The sequence below is a fragment of the Mobula hypostoma genome, chromosome 5 (assembly GCF_963921235.1).
Source record: "Mobula hypostoma chromosome 5, sMobHyp1.1, whole genome shotgun sequence".
NCBI classification, from domain to species: domain Eukaryota; kingdom Metazoa; phylum Chordata; class Chondrichthyes; order Myliobatiformes; family Myliobatidae; genus Mobula; species Mobula hypostoma.
The window spans coordinates 110,338,031-110,355,494 of NC_086101.1; the positions used below are offsets into that span (position 1 = coordinate 110,338,031).

A 17,464-nucleotide genomic window follows, 5' to 3' on the forward strand; every position below is an offset into this window, starting at 1 on the left:
AACAACATTTAGAAGACATCTGGACAGGTACGTGGGTGGGAAAGGCTCCGAGGGTAATGGGTCAAATCTGTCTAATGAGACTGGTTTAGATGGGAAATGTGGTCAGCATGGAGCAGATGGGCTGAAGGGCCTGTTTTCATGCTGCACATCACCATAACTATGATTATCACCCTCATAGCCCAAGGGCAGATACATTTGTTTAACTGCCCATGGGGCCTTCATTATCCGGCGGCTTAGGAAACCATCTCCAATAAGGCCTGGGGATGAAATCGCCAATCTCCATCTCCCACAGGGCCTAGGTCCTGATTCCTCACCCACAGGGACTGAAGGCAGGATAATTGAATCATTGCCCACAGTCTGAGGGATCAGAAATCACCTCCAAAAAATACCTGAGGCAACTCACAGTCTCCCAAAGGGCCTGGAGCCCAGCTCATCTTTACAATACAGAGCCTGAGGGTTAGATCACCATCACTCTCAGGGCCTGAGAGAAGACAAATGCTTCACTACCTCAGAAGCTCAGAAACCACTTGCAAATGTGACTGAGGGCAAGATCACCATGTTCCACAGGGTTTGAAGCTCATTTGAGACCCATAGGGCCTAAGGCCTTGTTCACCATCTTCCACAGGTCAGGTGAGAGTTTAGCTAGGCCTGAGGTTTAGATCACCATCACTCTTGGAGCCTGAGCTCTCTTCACTTTCCTCTGGGTCTGAGGCTAGGAAACCACCTCCAATTGGACCTTGAAGCTGATTTGCTGATTGCTATTTTCCCCATGGCCTAGAGCCTGCTCTCTCACCCACAGGGACTGAGGCCTTGTCCACCATCTCCCATAGTTGGGGGACTCCAGATCATCTTCTCAACTGGGCCTGAGGGCTGGATCACCATCACTTTCGGGGCCTGAGGGAAAGACATTCACTTCACTGCCTTCAGGGACCGAGAGCTAGAAATCCACCTTCAACTATGCAAAATCACCATATCCCTCAGGGCCTGAGGCCCAGTTGACACCCACAGGGCCTAAGATCTACATAATCACACCTAGGGTCAGAGGGCAGAACAAATGCTTAACTGCCAAGGGGCTGAGAACTAGTTCATTATTTCATAGGTCTCCAGGGCCACAGGCCTAGAAAGTCACCCCTGATAAGGCCTGGAGCTAGATTACTAATCGCCATCTCCTACAGGGCCAGGGATCCAGTTCATCACCCACAGAGAATGAAGACACTAATCACTTCACTGCCCATGGGGCCTGAGGCCTTGTTGACCATCTGCTGCTGGTCAGGGGTCCAGTTCATCTTCTCAATAGGGCCTAAGGAAAAGACATTCATTTCACTGTCGTCAGAGCCAGAAGATGAGGAAACTACTTCCAACAAAACCTGAGGGCTATTTCACTGCTACCCACAGCATCTGTGTTTCAGTTCATCTCCCACAAGGCCTGATACTAACACACCCAGCACCCTGAGAGGCCAAGGCCTGTGTCAACTCCCACCAGTCCCCATCTACTGCAGAAAATCCCTCTGCCCCATTTACCAGTGTTTCACAGGGTACTTTAGTTCTGTTCTGTGCTTCTTTGGATCTAAATTAGAGGGGAATATTATTTTGTATTCTGAGCAACAGCATCGCATATTCCATAGCAGAGTCAATGTGAGTGAGTGGGAGTGAGATTATCCCATCACATACTCCCAGGGTCACACAGAGTGAAGCACCCTCTACACTGTCCCATCACACACTCCCAGGGTCAGACACAGAGTGAAACTCCGTCTACACTGTCCCATCACACACTCCCAGGGTCAGACACAGAGTGAAACTCCGTCTACACTGTCCCATCACGCACTCCCAAGGTCAGACACAGAGTGAAACTCCGTCTACACTGTCCCATCACGCACTCCCAAGGTCAGAGAGTGAAGCTCCCTCTACAATGTCCCACCACACTCTCCCAGGCCAAGGACAACATAAGCTTGGCAGCAACATCTGGATATCACTGGCAGGAAATACAGGCAACATCTGTGGAGCGAGAAACAACGAACATTTCCATGGAAGACCCTTTGAGAGATGTGGATTATATTCCTGCTTTTCTCCCCTAGCAGGGATGGTCCTGACCCTCTGAGAGGGAGCTGAGCTCCATTATACAGACACAGACTCAACGTACACAGCAGGGAAAAGGCAGAGTTTGAGATAATGACAGTGGTCAGATTTATTACAATCAAAGTCAGGCAGGAGGGCTGAGGCTTGGTTCTGGGGTCTGCTGGTTGGAGTTGACGTCCCGGGACGATGTAGCCTCCGCTATATCAACACCAAGTGGCTGTCCTCCGCAATGCCATACTGGGCCTTGTGTTCCTCGAACAGGCAGGTGAGGTGATCCAGGTACAGCTCGTGGAGTCTCTCGATGTCGCTGTGTGAGGGGCTGAGGTTCTGCTCCACCGGAATGGGTTCACCCACTGGGGAAAGGAAAGGCACAGGAGGAAGGAGGTGGGAGTGTGGGACAGAGGGGGAGAAGAGGGAAGAGAGAAACAGACAGAGAATGGGAGTGAGAGAGAGGGAGGTTAGAAGGGGAGAGATGGGCAAAGAGGGGAGGGAGAGAAGGGGAACAGGGAGGGAGAGAGAAGGGGTAAAGGCAGAGGGAGAAGGGGGAAAGTGGCAGATAAAAGAGGTGGGAAGAGGGAGATGGAGAGTAGGTAAATGGAGGGATATGGAGAAGGAGTGGATGAAAGGAGGATGGGAGTGGGATTGTGGAGAGTAGAAGAGAATAAAGGAAGAGGAATGGAGAGAAAGAAAGGAGGAAGGGAATAATAGGGACATTGAAGGTGAGCAAGGATGAGAGAGGAGACAGACAAGAGCGACAATGGAGTGTCATGGAGTGGGTGTTCAGAGAGAAAAGCATCAGGGGTTAGAGAGAGAGGCAGAAGGAGATTCAGGGATGGCATTCAGCGAGAAGGTCACAGAGTGAAGGACAGGGGTCAAAGAGTCAAGGTTAGAGGGGGTCAAGGGTCAGAGTGCAGGAGAGAAAGGTGTCAGAGGGCATCATATTGAAACATTTGCCCACTTCCTGATCTAACCTTCACCCAACAGCCCTCCCTGCCTGCACCCTGTGGCTGCCTACTGTTGGAGAGCGATCATGCCTGCCCCATGGTGGCCTCACCCTGTGCCAAGTGATTGTACCCCTATGTGGTGCAAATAGGAGCAGACAGAGGAGCAGAGTCCTGGCCACAGACTTTGATGTGCAGGAGGATGTTGGATTTTTCCATGCCTGTTTTGGGGCCCACAGAGAAATATCCATCTGTGTCAAGGCACTGGGTCCACCCCAGAGGGTCCAGATTGGGGATGGGAGGCATGGACAGTGATGATTAAGAGGGTCTGGACCATACCCTGCCTCCCAATCTCACCCTCCTCCCTCCTCCACCTCATCCCAGAGATTCTCCCAAATCACCGCAACTCTCCCTCCCTGCCTATCCTAGCCATTTTCCCTCCTCTTCAGCCCAACACCCCCTTCCCTCCCTCCACCTCCATTTGTGCTTGAAGGCCAGAGATGTGGACTGAGGAATGTCGGGTGGTCCCAGGTCAGTGCACGAGGGCTGGTCAAAGTTCGAGCCATGGTCCTGTCATCAGCTAGGCTAGACGTCAGTACCGAAGACTGAAGCCCAAAGGTCAATCGGAAGTCCAGAAGTTATTGACTGATGGCCAAAGCCTGGAGACCCAGAAGCCTATTCTGGAGTTGGAGGGCTGCCTGTGTGTGGGGGTAGGAGAGACAGAGGAATGGAACTTGTTTTGCTGTTGTTGTTTTGTTGTTTGTCGGGCTCTGTTGTTTCGCTGAGCATTGTGGGCAGGCTATGTTGGTCCCAGAATATGCGTCGACACTTGCGGGTTGCCTAGAGAACAGCATCAGGTATGCTAGCTGTTAATGCAAATGACGCATTTCACTGTACAGTGTGTTTCAATGTACACCATTATGTGCCATGTTGTATGATGTAGGCAATCATGGTCTTTCCATGATCATGATTGTTACTGGCAATTGTTTCTATTAAAGTGGTTTGCCATTGCCTTCTTCTGGCCAGTGTCTTTACAAGACGGGTGACCCCAGCCATTATCAATACTCTTCAGAGATTGTCTGCCTGGTGTTATTGGTCGCATAACCAGGACTTGTGATCTGCACCGGCTGCTCGTACGACCATCCACCACCTGCTCCCATGGCTTCACATGACCCTGATCGGTGGGGGTGGAGGGGGGCACTAATCAGGTGCCACACCTTGTCCAAAGGTAACCGGCAGGCTAGCAGAGGGAGGGAGTACCTTTGTATCTCCACCCGCCAAAAAAGTGGAATCTGCTTGATTCTTACATCCTCCTCATCCATCCTCCCCCTCTCCCGAATCACCACAACTCTCTCTCCTTCCTCCCCATTCCTACCACTTCTTCCTACACCTCTTCCCCTTGCCTTCTCCCTCTAAAATCCCCCCTCCCTCATTCTCCCATGGGAACTGGATTGGGCTGAGGATGGGGCAGTGGGTATACAAGTCGATGCAGCGTGTGGTGAGACTGTGAGGAAAGACAGGCAGGTGATGGGGCAAAATTTCACTCAGTGGGATGAGTAACATGGGGGCAAAATCAAAAGGGTGATGAATTCAGGACTGAAGATGTTATATTTGAATGCAAGCAGTACACGGACTAAGAGAGACGATCTTGTGGCGGAGTTAGAGACTTCCAGGTACATTGTTATAGGCATCACTGAGTTGTGGCTGAAAGATTATAGTTGAGAGTGTTACATCCAAGGATACACATTGTAGCAAAAGGACAGGCATGTGAGCAAAGGGGGAGGCGTGGCTCTGTTGGTAAGAGATAGTTTCATAGGATCAGGTGTACATTCTTGGGGGTAGAGCTAAAAAATTGCAAGAGTAACGGACCCTGATGGAACCTGTATACAGGCCTACAAAGAGTAGCCAGGATGTAGGATACAAATTTCAACAGAAAAGATGAAAGGCATGTAATAAGGGCAATGTTACAACAGTCACGGGGGTATTTCAATATGCAGGTAGTTTGGTTGGTGCTGGATCTCAAGAGAGGGAATTTGTAGAATGATTACGAGATGGCTTTTTAGAGCAGCTTAAGGTTGAGCCCACTAGAGCAATGGGAATTCTGGCTTGGGTGTTGTGTAAAAAACCAGATTTGATTAGGGAGCTTAAGGTATAGGAACACTTGGGAGACAGTGATCATAAAGTGGATAGAATTCACACTGTAGTTTGAGCAGGGGAAGATAAAGTCAGATGCATCAGTATTACAGTGGAGTAAAGGGAATTAGAGGCATGAGAGAGGAGCTGGCCAAAATTTATTGGAAGAGGATACTGGCAGAGATGACAGCAGTGCAGCAATGGCTGGAATTTCTGGGGATAACTCAGAAGGGGGAGGACAGATACATCCAAAAGATGAAGAAGTGTTCTGAAGGGAGGATGACAAGGGAAATCAAAACAGCATAAAAGCAAAGGAGAGGTCATAAAATATGGCAAAAATAGTGGGAAGTTAGAGATTTGGGAAGCTTTTAAAACCCATAGAAGGTAACTAAATAAGCTACAAGGAGGAAAAAGATTAAATATGAAGGTACGAGAGCCAATAATATAAGTAAGGATATCAAAAGTTGTTTTTCCCCTAAGTACATACAGAGTAAAAGAGGCAAGTGGAAATCAGACAGCCGGAAAATGATACTGGTGAGGTAGTAGTGAGGGACAAAAATGGCAGACTTATGTTGAATAAGTATTTTACCTCAGTCTCCACTGTGGAAGACACTAGCAGAATGCAAGAAATTTGAGAGTGTCAAGGGGCAGAAGTGATGCGGTTGCTCTCACTAAGGAGAAGGTGCTTGGGAAGCTGAAGGGTCTGAAGGTAGATGAGGAGGAACTTATTTAGCCAGAGGTCAGTGAATCTGTGGAATTCATTGCCACAGACAGCTGTGGAGGCCGTGTCATTGAGTATATTTATAGCAGCGGTTGATAGGTTTTAATTAAACTCAACATCAAAGGTGATGGGGAGAAGGCAGAATGGGATTGAGAGCAATAACCAATCAGCCATGAGGGAATGACAGAGCAGACTTGAAGGGCTGAATGGCCTCATTCTGCTCCTATGTCTTATGATCTAAGATGCCATTTAATGCAAGATGTTTACCTCTGTGCCGATTCCGGCCTCAAACCGAAATTTCCATTTCCCTTAATATCCATTACACAACCCACTGCCAGGAAAAAGCAACCAACAAAATCATTGACTCCAAACTTTCTCTCTTCTCCCTATATCCTCCTCCTTAGACAGATGATACACAAACAATGAAAAAAAAAATGTACAAGAGGTTCAAGGAGAAACTTCTATCCTCTGCACCACACACGAAATGCTGGAGGAACTCAGCAGGCCAGGCAGCATCTGACGTACAGTTGACGTTTCGGGCCTAAACCCTTCAGCAGGTCTTCTAACCTCAGTTATCAAACTCTTGAATGGACCTTGTGTATGTCAGAGTTGAACTCAATCTCCCAGTTGACCTCACCATGGTCCTTTGCATTTATTTGACCTTGTGCATTGTAGTTCATCTGTGACCACAACACTATAGTCTGTGTTCTCGGTTACTTTTGCCTGTCTTGATGTACTAATATGTGGAATGATCTGTAAGGATGTCACGTAAACAAAAGCTTTTCACCGCATGTCAGTACATGTGATAATAAACCAATCTCAGTATCCAAACACTACCGGATGGATATTCTTGGCGACAGCCTCTTGGGGGAGAGGATTCCAAAGAGACACCATGCCTGTACGAAGTAATTTCTACCACCCACCCCTTACATTTTGAGTCACAGAAATGGGCCCTTTGGCTCATCTCGTCCACGCAAAACCACTTAAACTGCCTACTTCTATTGATCTGCACCAGGCCCATAGCCCTCCATACCCCTACTATCCATGTACCTATCAAAACTTCTCTTAAATGTTGAAATTGAGCCTGCATGCGCCACTTTCACTGGCAGCTCATTCCACACTCTCATGTCCCTCTGAGTGGAGAGGTTTCCCCTCATGCTCACCTTAACCTATGACCTCTAGTTGTAGTCCCACAAAACCTCTGTGGGAAAAAAAGCCTCCTTGCATTTACTCTATCTATACCCCTCATAATTTTATATACCTCTATCAAATCTCTCCTCAATCATCTACGTTCCAAGAAATGAAATCCTAACCTATTCAATCTTTCCTTTTCACTCAGATCCTCCAGTCCCGACAACATCTGTACTCTTTCAGTCTCATTTATATCTTTCCTGTAGGTAGCTGTGGTCATCAATTAGGCGTCATCAATATCTTATACAGCCTCAACATAACATCCCATCTCCTGTACTCCATACTTTGATTTATGAAGTCCAATGTGACATATGACCCTATCAACCTGCGATGATGCCACTTTCAATGAATTATTCACCCGCATTCCCAGAGCCCTTTGTTCAACGGCACTCTTCAGTGCCCTACTGTTCACTGTGTAAGACCGACCCTGGTTGGTCCTACCAAAGTGCAACACATCGCACTTCTCTGCATTAAATTCCACCTGCCATTTTTCAGCCCAATATTCCAGCTGGTCCTTCAGACACTGTTTCCCTAGTTTGAGACAGTCCAGTTCAGGGAAGTACCACTTCCACATCTACTGAGAGAGGGAGAGTGTTGTGGACACAGCTTAGCACATCAAAGATACCAGCCTCCTCCCCGTGGACTTGGTCTAGACTTCCTGCTGCCTCGGTAAAGCAGCCAGCATAATCAAAGACCCTCGCCCACCCTGAATATTCATTCTTCTGCCCTCTCTCATTGGGCAGAAGGTACAAACTCCTAAAAGCATGTACCTCCAGGCTCCAAGGACAGCTTCTACTCTGCTGTTATAAGTCTATTGAATGGTTCCCTAGTACGATAAGATAGATTCTTGACCTCGCAATCTACCTCGGTACGACCCTTGCACCTTATAGTCCACCTACACTGTAATCTAAGGGTGGCACGATAACATAGTGGTTAGCACAACGCTTTACAGTACAGACAACCAGAGTTCAATTCCCACTGCTCCCTGTAAGGAGTTTGTACGTTCTCCCCGTGACCGCGTGGGTTTCCTCCCACAGTCCAAAGACGTACCAGTTGGTAGGTTAATTGGTCATTGTAAATAGTCCCGTAATTAGGCCAGGGTTAAATCGAGGGATTGCCGGGTGACATGGTTTGAAGGGCTGGAAGAGCCTATTCTACGCTGTATCTCAATAAAATAAATAAACAACTTCTCCATAACTGTAACATTTTATTCTGCATCCCTTTATTACTTTACCTCGATGTACTGATGTGGTGAAGTATTCTGTACAGATGCAAAACAAAACAACGTTTTTCACTATCTCAGTTAATAAACCAATACCAACATTCGGTCTCTTTCAAGTCTTCAGCCACTAAGTCTCTTGGGGAGAGAATTCCAGCGGGTGAACAAGAGAAGGATTAGTTTTACAAGTTATATGTACAGTACTGTGCAAAAGTCTTCGGCACATATGTAGCTAGGGTGCCTATGACTTTCGCGCAGTACTGTATTTGTCAACATGGAGAGAAGAGTAAGTTTGTAAATCTGGCAGGGGTGAAGGATGGTGAGGGTGGAGCACTGTGGGAGGGGTGTGGGACAGGTGGCAGAGGAATGCCAGGGGTTGAGGGGGGGGGGGTGGCTGCAGACACACCCAGCCCTGAGACACCAGGCAAGGTCATTTGATTCCAAACAATTAGTTTATTGATCATTACAGACTGTCTCTCTGGTGTTTCCCACTCCCTCCCCTCTCCCTTCCCCTTTTCCCAACTATGATTCCCCTCTCCCTGTCCCCTTCCCACTCTCAGTCCACAATAGAGACTCATATCGGAATCAGGTTTATCGTCACTCACAAATGTCATGAAATTTGTGTTTTTTTTTTGTGGCAGCAGTAGAGCACAATACATAAAATTACCCCAATAGTGTGCAAAAGTCTTAGGCATCCTTGCTATATATAGACTTTTGTACAGTACTGTATGTGTTATTATTTGTGCATAATAAAAAACTTCATTTCCCAATGGGTAAATGCAGACGGTTCACCTGGAACCGGGGTTATGATAGTGAGCTGGTCACAAGCGCTCAGAGTTGAACAGAATACAGTGCGTTAGCATTTACTCGTGCTAAGTTTGTCTTTATTGAGAACATAATGCTGTACGTCCAGACATCGAAACGTACTGTGAAATGCGTCGTTTGCGTCAGCCTGGGGATGCGTTGGGGCGCCCTAATGTAGTGTCGCCATGCTTCAGAAGCCAACATAGCATGCCCACAAATCACTAACTTAACCCGTATGTCTCTGGACTGTGGGAGGAAATTGGAGCACCCTGACAAAACCCACACGGTCGTGGTGAGAACAAGCAAACTCCTTCCAGACGGCGGTGGGAATCGACCCCCGATCTTACAGCTGGCTCTAATGCATTTCCCCCACTCTACACTGAATATCCAACCACTGACTGTGACCCCTGGTTCTAGACTCCCCAGCCCAGGCAAACAACACCCTCCTTAGGCCCGACCGAGCCCAGAGTGAATGCTAGATGTTACCGTGGTGCTGAGATCTTACCGACAGTGTAGATAGGTTTCCTGAAAGGAATCAGACCGAAACTGTACTGGAATATGCCACGGGCATGGAACAGCGGCATTGCCAGCCCCATCAGCTTCTGTAGCCTGTCCTGGACTGCCCGCAGTGTGGATCCCGGGGGGTTCTCCACTTGGTCAAACAGCTCATTCTCGCCAAAGGAAAACACTGGCACCAGGTGAGCCCTGTGGAGTGGAGAGTCAGGGAAAGGGTCACACGGAGGACCCAGCGGCTGTGAAACGCATTGGTTCTGTCTACAACCATCCACCCCTCCCGCTTCAGAGTTCAGGCTGGGCTTGGCGACGGCACCAACGGCTAAATAGCCGATACCCGCACTGGTTCTTTCTACACAACACTGTCGCCAGGGCAGGAAAGCACCCAAGGGATCAGTGGCATAAGAGCCAATGTTATCCGGAGGGTATTGGAGGGTGTGTCCCCGAGGACACCCGCCCCCCCAGCTCATGGGCAGGTCTCAACTCAACCCCACCCTCTCCCTCCCTCCCTTGAGAGTTGGATGGACTATGGGTGGTCAGCACTTCAGGGAGGGGAGGCCACCCATTCAATCCTCCTACCTTCTCCCTCCATTAGTCCTCCCCTTGTTCCACATCCCACCTGCATCCCTTCCTCCCTCCCCATTCCCCTCCCCTCCGTACAGCAGAACTTTCCATACCACGTAGGGTAGGACCAGTCCTGGCCCCAGCCCCAACCCCGTAGATAAGGCGCTCCCCCAATGATCCCACACCCTCAACTTCAGTCCCAACCCTCTTACAGCCATGACCCTTTCAATGCAAAGCCCAGCCCCTTCTTGTCCTTGTCCCAGTGACACAACAAACCGTGCCCCTCCTTACCTCAGCCCAGCCCCTTCTCGATAGCCCCACCCCTTGCCCCAAAACCACCCATTTACTCCTGCCCTGCTCCTTGAACAAGCTCTGCCCCCTTGTCTGAGTCCCACCAGTGTGCCCCCTCATTCCAAGCTTGCTGCTTTCCCAAGATACACCCCTCCTTGCACCAGACACGCCTCTTCTTTTCATCCTGCCTCTTTGTCCTACCCATTGGGTCAGCCTCTCAGAACACCAGCCCAGCATCGTTCACTTTCCACCCTACCTCCTCCTCAGACCCACTCCAGTCGCTCTCCTCTCCCCAGCTCTACCAACTTTCTCCAGTCGCTCCCCTCTCCCATTCTACCCACTTTCCCAGGTCCCACCCTTCCCTAATTCTACCCACCTTCTCCAGTCCCACCCCTCTCCCCAGCCCCACCCACCTTCTCCAGTCCCACCCCTCTCCCCAGCCCCACTCGCCTTCTCCAGTCCCACCTCTCTCCTCAGCTCCACCCACCTCCTCCAGTCCTGCCCCTCTCCCCAGCCCCACCCACCATCTCCAGTCCCAACCCTCTCCCCAGCCCCACCCACCTTCTCCAGTCCCACCTCTCTCCCCAGCTCCACCCACCTCCTCCAGTCCCGCCCCTCTCCCCAGCCCCCCCCACCTTCTCCTGTACTGCCCCTCTCCCCAGCTCCACCCACCATCTCCAGTCCCAACCCTCTCCCCAGCCCCACCCACCTTCTCCAGTCCCACCCCTCTCCCCAGCCCCACTCGCCTTCTCCAGTCCCTCTCTCCCCAGCTCCACCCACCTTCTCCAGTCCTGCCCCTCTCCCCAGCTCCACCCACCTTCTCCAGTCCCACCCCTCTCCCCAGCCCCACCCACCTTCTCCAGTCCTGCCCCCTCCCCAGCTCCACCCACTTTCTCCAACATAAGCCCACCCCTCAACCCAGCACTACCCACTTCTGCTAGTCTTGCACCTTGCCACAACCCTTCCCTGCCTTGCCTCAGCCACGCCCCTTTCCCAGCCACACCATCTTGAAGCCTCGCACCATCACCCAAGCCCTGCCCTCTGAACTTGCCCAGTCTTCAGTGCGATCTTGATGAAGCCCTTCCTGGCGAGGACTCTGAGGGTGAGTGCCCCCGGCCGTGCGTCCAGTGTCTCTGGGGGGCCACCCACTGCCAACACCGCCACTTGACCCCCACCCGGCTGGCTCAGGATGTGAGTGGCGCTCTGCTTGTCTGAGGAGACCAGACCTGTGGGTAAAGGAAGGAGCAACATTGTTGGATGCAACAGCTCTATCTTCTCCCACCCTCCCCAACCACGAACAAACCCCACCCCTCTTCACTCAGAAAAAACACCCTTTCCTCCCCACCAAGACAAGCCGGAGCATCAAACACTGAGTGCCAATCAGAATCAAGAAGCCAATTCAGGCACAGCAAGATCCCACGTGAAGCCCCATACGGGTTTGTTAAGGCCCAAGATTGCCACCCATCTCAAACAACTCCCCCTCCACACACCCACTCTAATATTTACTACTTCATCCCAAATGCTGGCCCTCTCCTAACAAATGCCCTAAGGTTTCCCGACAGCGATCACCCCATCCCACCTAACCATTGGCCTGGTGGGAGGAGAGAGGAGCCAGTGGTGAAGGCTTCTGGTTCAGACTGGAGGCCTGTGACTGGCAGTGTGCCCCAGGAAACAGTGCAGAGTCCTCTCTTGTTTGTCATCTATAATAGCGATTTGGATGGTAATACTTGTAACATAGAGATTCAGAGTAAATTTATTATCAAAGGACATACATGTCACCATATATAACCCTGAGATTCATTTTCTTGCGGGCATTCACAGTAGATACAAAGAAACACAGCAGAATCAATGAAACCCACACACAACAGAGACAAACAACCAGTGTGCAAAAGACACCAAACTCTGCAAATACAGAAAAAAACTAATAATAACGAATAACCAATAAATGTTGAGAATGCGAGTTGTAGAGTCCTTGAAAGTGAGTCCGTAGGTTGTGGAATCAGTTCAGTGTTGGGGTGGGTGAAATTATTTATGCTGATTAAGGAACCTGATGGTCAGGGGCTGGGGGTGGAATAATTATTCCCGAACCTGGTGCCATCTCATGGTTAGGCTGGGAATGGTAAATGGTGCAGAATAGAAAAACCTGGGGTACAGATACAGCGTTCTCTGAAAGTGTAGACACAGGTAGACAGGGTATTGAAGAAGGCGTATGGTATTCTTGCATTCATCGGATGGGCACCAAGTACAAAATTTGGATGTCGTATTCCAGCAGGACAAGGTGGTGGTGCAACAGATGGAGGGGCAGCAGCGTGGCCTGTTACAGTGAGGACTAGGCCTCAAGCTGTGGGCTTGTCTGCTGCCACAATCCAAGTGAGGAGACACTGGAGGCGGTGTCATGTGGCATCTATGGTGGGTTGAGGCTGGCCTTTCCCATCGATGCTACCCTCCAAAGTCCCATTGGTGGAATGACAGCTTGGATTTCCAGGAACTGTACAATCTGTGGGTCATGTCTCTCAGAGTCTTGGACTATTGATATGTTTTCTTGCGTGACCGTTTTTATTTTTGCTCACTATTTTGAACGTGCTGTGTATGTTTTGCACCTTGGCCGCAGAGGAACACTGTTTCATTCTGCTGTATCCATGTATAGTTGAATGTTAATTAAATTTGATTTGATTTCATTTTTTTTTGACTTGATCTGCAAATGCTGCATATCTAAAGTTAAAACACAAAATGCTGCAGGAACTCAGCCGACTTGGGCAGCATCCATGGAAAACAGTAAATAGTGGGTGTTTCGTGCCGAGACTCTTTTTCAGGGCACAGGAAGATGTTGGTGAGATGGCACGTGGAGTATTATGTGCAGATATGTTCACTCAGCTATAGGAAGTATACATTAAGCTAGAAAGAGTGCAGAGAGATTCCCTAGTCTGGGGGTGGTGAATCTTTTTGAGAGCATGCGGCCAAATTGGCAATAACCTTCCAAAAAGTATTACCTTGCACGCTATAATTTGATCAAAGCTTATCATAATTAATAAATTATTAACAATGATTATGAACATTTTTAAGGGAAAGGGATGAGTTCCATTGCTCATTTATGTGTACTCACTGTTTTATCATTAATAAAAGTATAACAGAGACAGATTGAAACAAATGGTTTGTCACAGACTAGATGGGCTGAAGGGCCTGTTTACCTGCTGTACTCTTTGACAACTCTAATTAAAGCATTTTAGAACTGTTCAAAATTATTTAAATTACTAATTTTAAAAGAATTTTAAAAACATTTTTTCTGAAAAGTGTTACTATAACTATTTATTATATTTTTTTAAATGTCCTGAAATTGGAGAGGGGCCGGAAGTGGTTTACGAGGATGATCTCGGGAATGAAAGGCTTAACATATGGGGAACATTTGATGGCTCTGGGACTTCATTGAATCCTACAGGGTACTGAAAGGCCTAGATAGAGTGGATGTGGAGAGGATGTTTCCAATAGTGGGAAGTCTAGGACCAGAGACCTCAAAGTCAGAATAGAAGCATGTTCCTTTAGAACAGAGAAAAGGAGCGATTTCTTTAGCCAGAGGGTGGTGAATCTGTGGAATTCATTGCCACAGACGGTGTGGAGGCCAGGTCATTGGGTATATGTATTTAAAGCGAATGTTGATAGGTTCTTTATTAGTCAGGGCATAAAAGATTACAGGGAGAAGGCAAGAGACACAGGCACATACACACACAGGCAGATACAGACACACTTGGGCAGACTCAGACACTAGAGGTAGACAGATACCCACAGGCAAACACAGACAGATAGACACAACAGGCAATCATGCCCCATCAGGCACAGATGCCCACAGGCAAACACCTACAGACAGAGAGATGCAAAGTTATGGCAGGCAGACACAGACATACAGACACACACACAGGCGGACATAGAGGCAGATATCCGGACACACAGGCAGACACAGAAGCAGATATCTGGACACACACAGGCAGACACAGAGTCAGATATCTGGACACACACAGGCAGACACAAAGGCAGATATCCAGACACACACAGAGGCATATCTCTGGACACACACAGATGGACACAGAAGCAGATATCTGGACACACACAGGCAGACATGGACATTGACAGGCTGCTCACCCCCACACATAATGTACTCCCTGTAGAAAGGCACCCTGAACCAGAAGGGCAGCATCAGCAGGTAGGAGGTGAGCCCCGGGAAAAGCCGGGAGAAGCCAGTCGCCTCAGTGCAGAAGTTCCCGAATGCTCCAGCCACCAGGACGCCGTGGGGGTGGAAGCCGAACAGGTAGTTGTATTTTGGGTCCAGTTCCGCCGTCTTCACCAGCTTCGTAGTGGTCGGTGGGGTGGGGGGCGGAAAGCAGAGGAAAAGTTGGATCGAATTATCCAAGGCAAGCATCATTACTTCCTTCTTCACCCTCCCACCCTCCCGACGTATCAGCTGCCAATCAGTGTTGAGGGTGGAGCTAATGCAGGCCCCTCCCACCACAGCGGCTGTCCCACAATCTGGTCTGGAGCCTCCAACACACAGCATCGAAAGGGGATGCAGAGGGTTGCAGACTTAGCCAATTCCATCACCCCCACCATCGAGGACAGCCTCAAAGTGCTGTTCCCCTGCGGTGTGCCCACGGCCAGTCTCAGACAGTCTGGATTTGGCTGAAATATCTCTGTGTGGAGAGCAGAGGACTTATGAACATTGGGGGGGGGGTGGGGGAGGCAGTAGAGGATGGGGAAGGATCCCAGGGAAGTACAGAGAGACTGGAAGGGTAAGGCAAACTGTTAATTCCCACTGTCCACGGCCTTGTTCCGTCCCACACTGCAAGCCAGCTTCAGAGAGTAGGGGGGCAATCTCTCCGACCTCTCTCAGATTTTATTGCCAAACGAGCCCACCACCCGATTACACCCGCGTGATCAGCGGACCTACTAACCCGCTTATCTTTGGACTGTGGGAGGAAACCGGAGAACCCAGAGGAAAACCACGAAGTCATGGAGAGAACGTACAAACTCCTTACAGGCCAAACTTGTGTCACTGGTGCTGGAGAGCATTATGGTCACCGATACGCTAACATGCTGCCCCCCCCCCCTTAACATGCCGTACCCTACCGATGATGAAGGAGGTGATTGATAGGATTTCCTGATGGGGAAAAGGGTCGATCAGTTTCAAGATTTACCAAGAAACTTCAGCGGTGGGAAGATGCGTTCCATAAGAGGATAGGAGCCAGATTAGGTTAGGTCATTGGGTCCCTCAAGAATGCCCTGGTCTGCCCATAGCCCTCAGTTTCCCAATTCTTTAAACAATTATTTATCACCTGTTTAAATACCCCAGTGATCTAACTTGCGATGATATTGTGGTTAGCACAACGTTTTGCAGCGCCATCCGCGACGTCGGGCTTCAATCCCCGCGGCTGTCTCCAAGGAGTTTGTACATTCTCTCTGTAATGGCCTAGGTTTCCTCCAGGTGCTCTGATTTCTGCCCATATTCCACAGATATACAGTGAGGGCTATGGAGTTGTGGGCATACTATCTTAGCGCCAGAAGCGTGGCAACACTTGCACCCCCCCCCAAGCACAATGCTCACTGATTTAATCTGACACAAAACGACACTTTTCACAGTCATTGCATGCATTTACCCTCTGAAATTTGGGAAAAGGAGAGGGGTGGCGGTGTCCGGGATTTCGATCGGTCACCTCCACTGCCGATGACTCACCGTAATGGGGAAGTAATTGCTGAAGTATCTCCAGATGGACCAGCTGCGGACCCATGCCGACCGCCGCCCACCGCTAGACGGCGTCTCTCGGTCCAGGTAGAGCCAGCCAGCGTAGAGCACGGCGACGAACCAGTAGTCGGTGAACAGGAGTAGTACAAAGATGGCAAGGCAGCACTGGGCTAAAGGCAGAAGTTATAGCTAGTCTTCCGCCTCCCTTTTGTGCCTCCCCCTGACTCTCCCATCTCTGATGAGAACAATCCCCAAATCCCCCGGCTAACCTCACCCCGAGCGAAGGGACAACATCGTGCATGTGGTCAGACAGCTTCGTCTACATCTGCTGTCTTGACCCTCCTGTACGGAGACCTACCCTAAAGAAAGGGCACCAGCATACCCACTTTCTTAGAAGATTAGGGAAGAGAAGAAGAAATGTGGGCGGCCTGTCTTTGAAAACTGAACCACCATCCACAGATGGACAGTGAAAAACGTTCTGACTGGTTGCATCAAAGTTTGGCACAGAAGCTCCTCTGTACAGGAACACAAGAGACTACAGAGAGTGGTGGGACCCAGACTGTTTCCAAGCTGGGTGCAGCTCTCCCCACCACTGAGGAGATCAGCAGGCGGTGATGTTTCAGGAAGGTGACGCCCATCATCGGGGAATCTCTCCATCCGGGCCATACCTCTACTCAATGCTGCCACCAGGCAGGAGGTACAGGAGCCTGAAGGCCCACACCTCACGATTCAACAACAGCTTCTCCCCACCACCATCACGTTCCTGAGCCCAGCTAAAATCCCTATCATTACCTCCACCTACGTTTCTCTTTTTCTCCTAATCTTGATCTAGTGGCATCACATTTGTTTTCATCGAGCACCTCCGCCCATCCTTCCCTTCCTCCCATGCTCCTCTCTCCCCTCCTATCAGATTCCTTCTTCTTCGGCCTTTACCTCTTCCACCTATCACCTCCCAGCTTCTTGCTTCATCCGCCACTTCCCCCACCCGCTGGCCTTTCCCTTCACCGGGCCTCATCTAACAGCCGCCAGTCTGTGCTCCTGCCCCACCTCCGCTTTCTTGTTCTTTCGTGGTGAAGGGTCTCAGCTATGCGGGTCATTCCCCTCCATAGATGCGGACTGACCAGCTGAGTTCCTTCAGCATTTTCTGTGTGTTGCTCTGGATTTCCAGCATCTGTGTTTATGTTTGGGTGCTGGGGTGGAGATATATCTCTACCAAAGGAGGTGTAAGGCTCTCCTTCCCTCCGTTCGCCTGCAGGTCACCCTTGGACAAGGTGTAGCACCTG

The 17,464-nt window shown here is 49.7% G+C and overlaps 1 protein-coding gene across 2 annotated transcripts in view; it reads right to left on the reverse strand.

The window, feature by feature from the left end:
- Window positions 1–17,464, reverse strand: part of LOC134346908 (2-acylglycerol O-acyltransferase 2-like) — a 39,589-nt gene that overhangs the window by 19,944 nt on the left and 2,181 nt on the right. Inside the window, exons 2-6 of one of the 2 annotated variants that reach the window (XM_063048745.1) lie at window positions 16,173–16,351; window positions 14,588–14,792; window positions 11,505–11,679; window positions 9,591–9,790; window positions 2,266–2,429 (exon numbers count right to left, since the gene is read on the reverse strand). In XM_063048745.1, the coding sequence (XP_062904815.1) occupies window positions 2,275–2,429; window positions 9,591–9,790; window positions 11,505–11,679; window positions 14,588–14,792; window positions 16,173–16,351 (914 nt within the window). In that variant the 3' untranslated portion in view covers window positions 2,266–2,274. Of the gene's footprint in view, window positions 1–2,265; window positions 2,430–9,590; window positions 9,791–11,504; window positions 11,680–14,587; window positions 14,793–16,172; window positions 16,352–17,464 lie in introns of those variants that run through there. The other variant, XM_063048746.1, reaches the window with a different exon arrangement.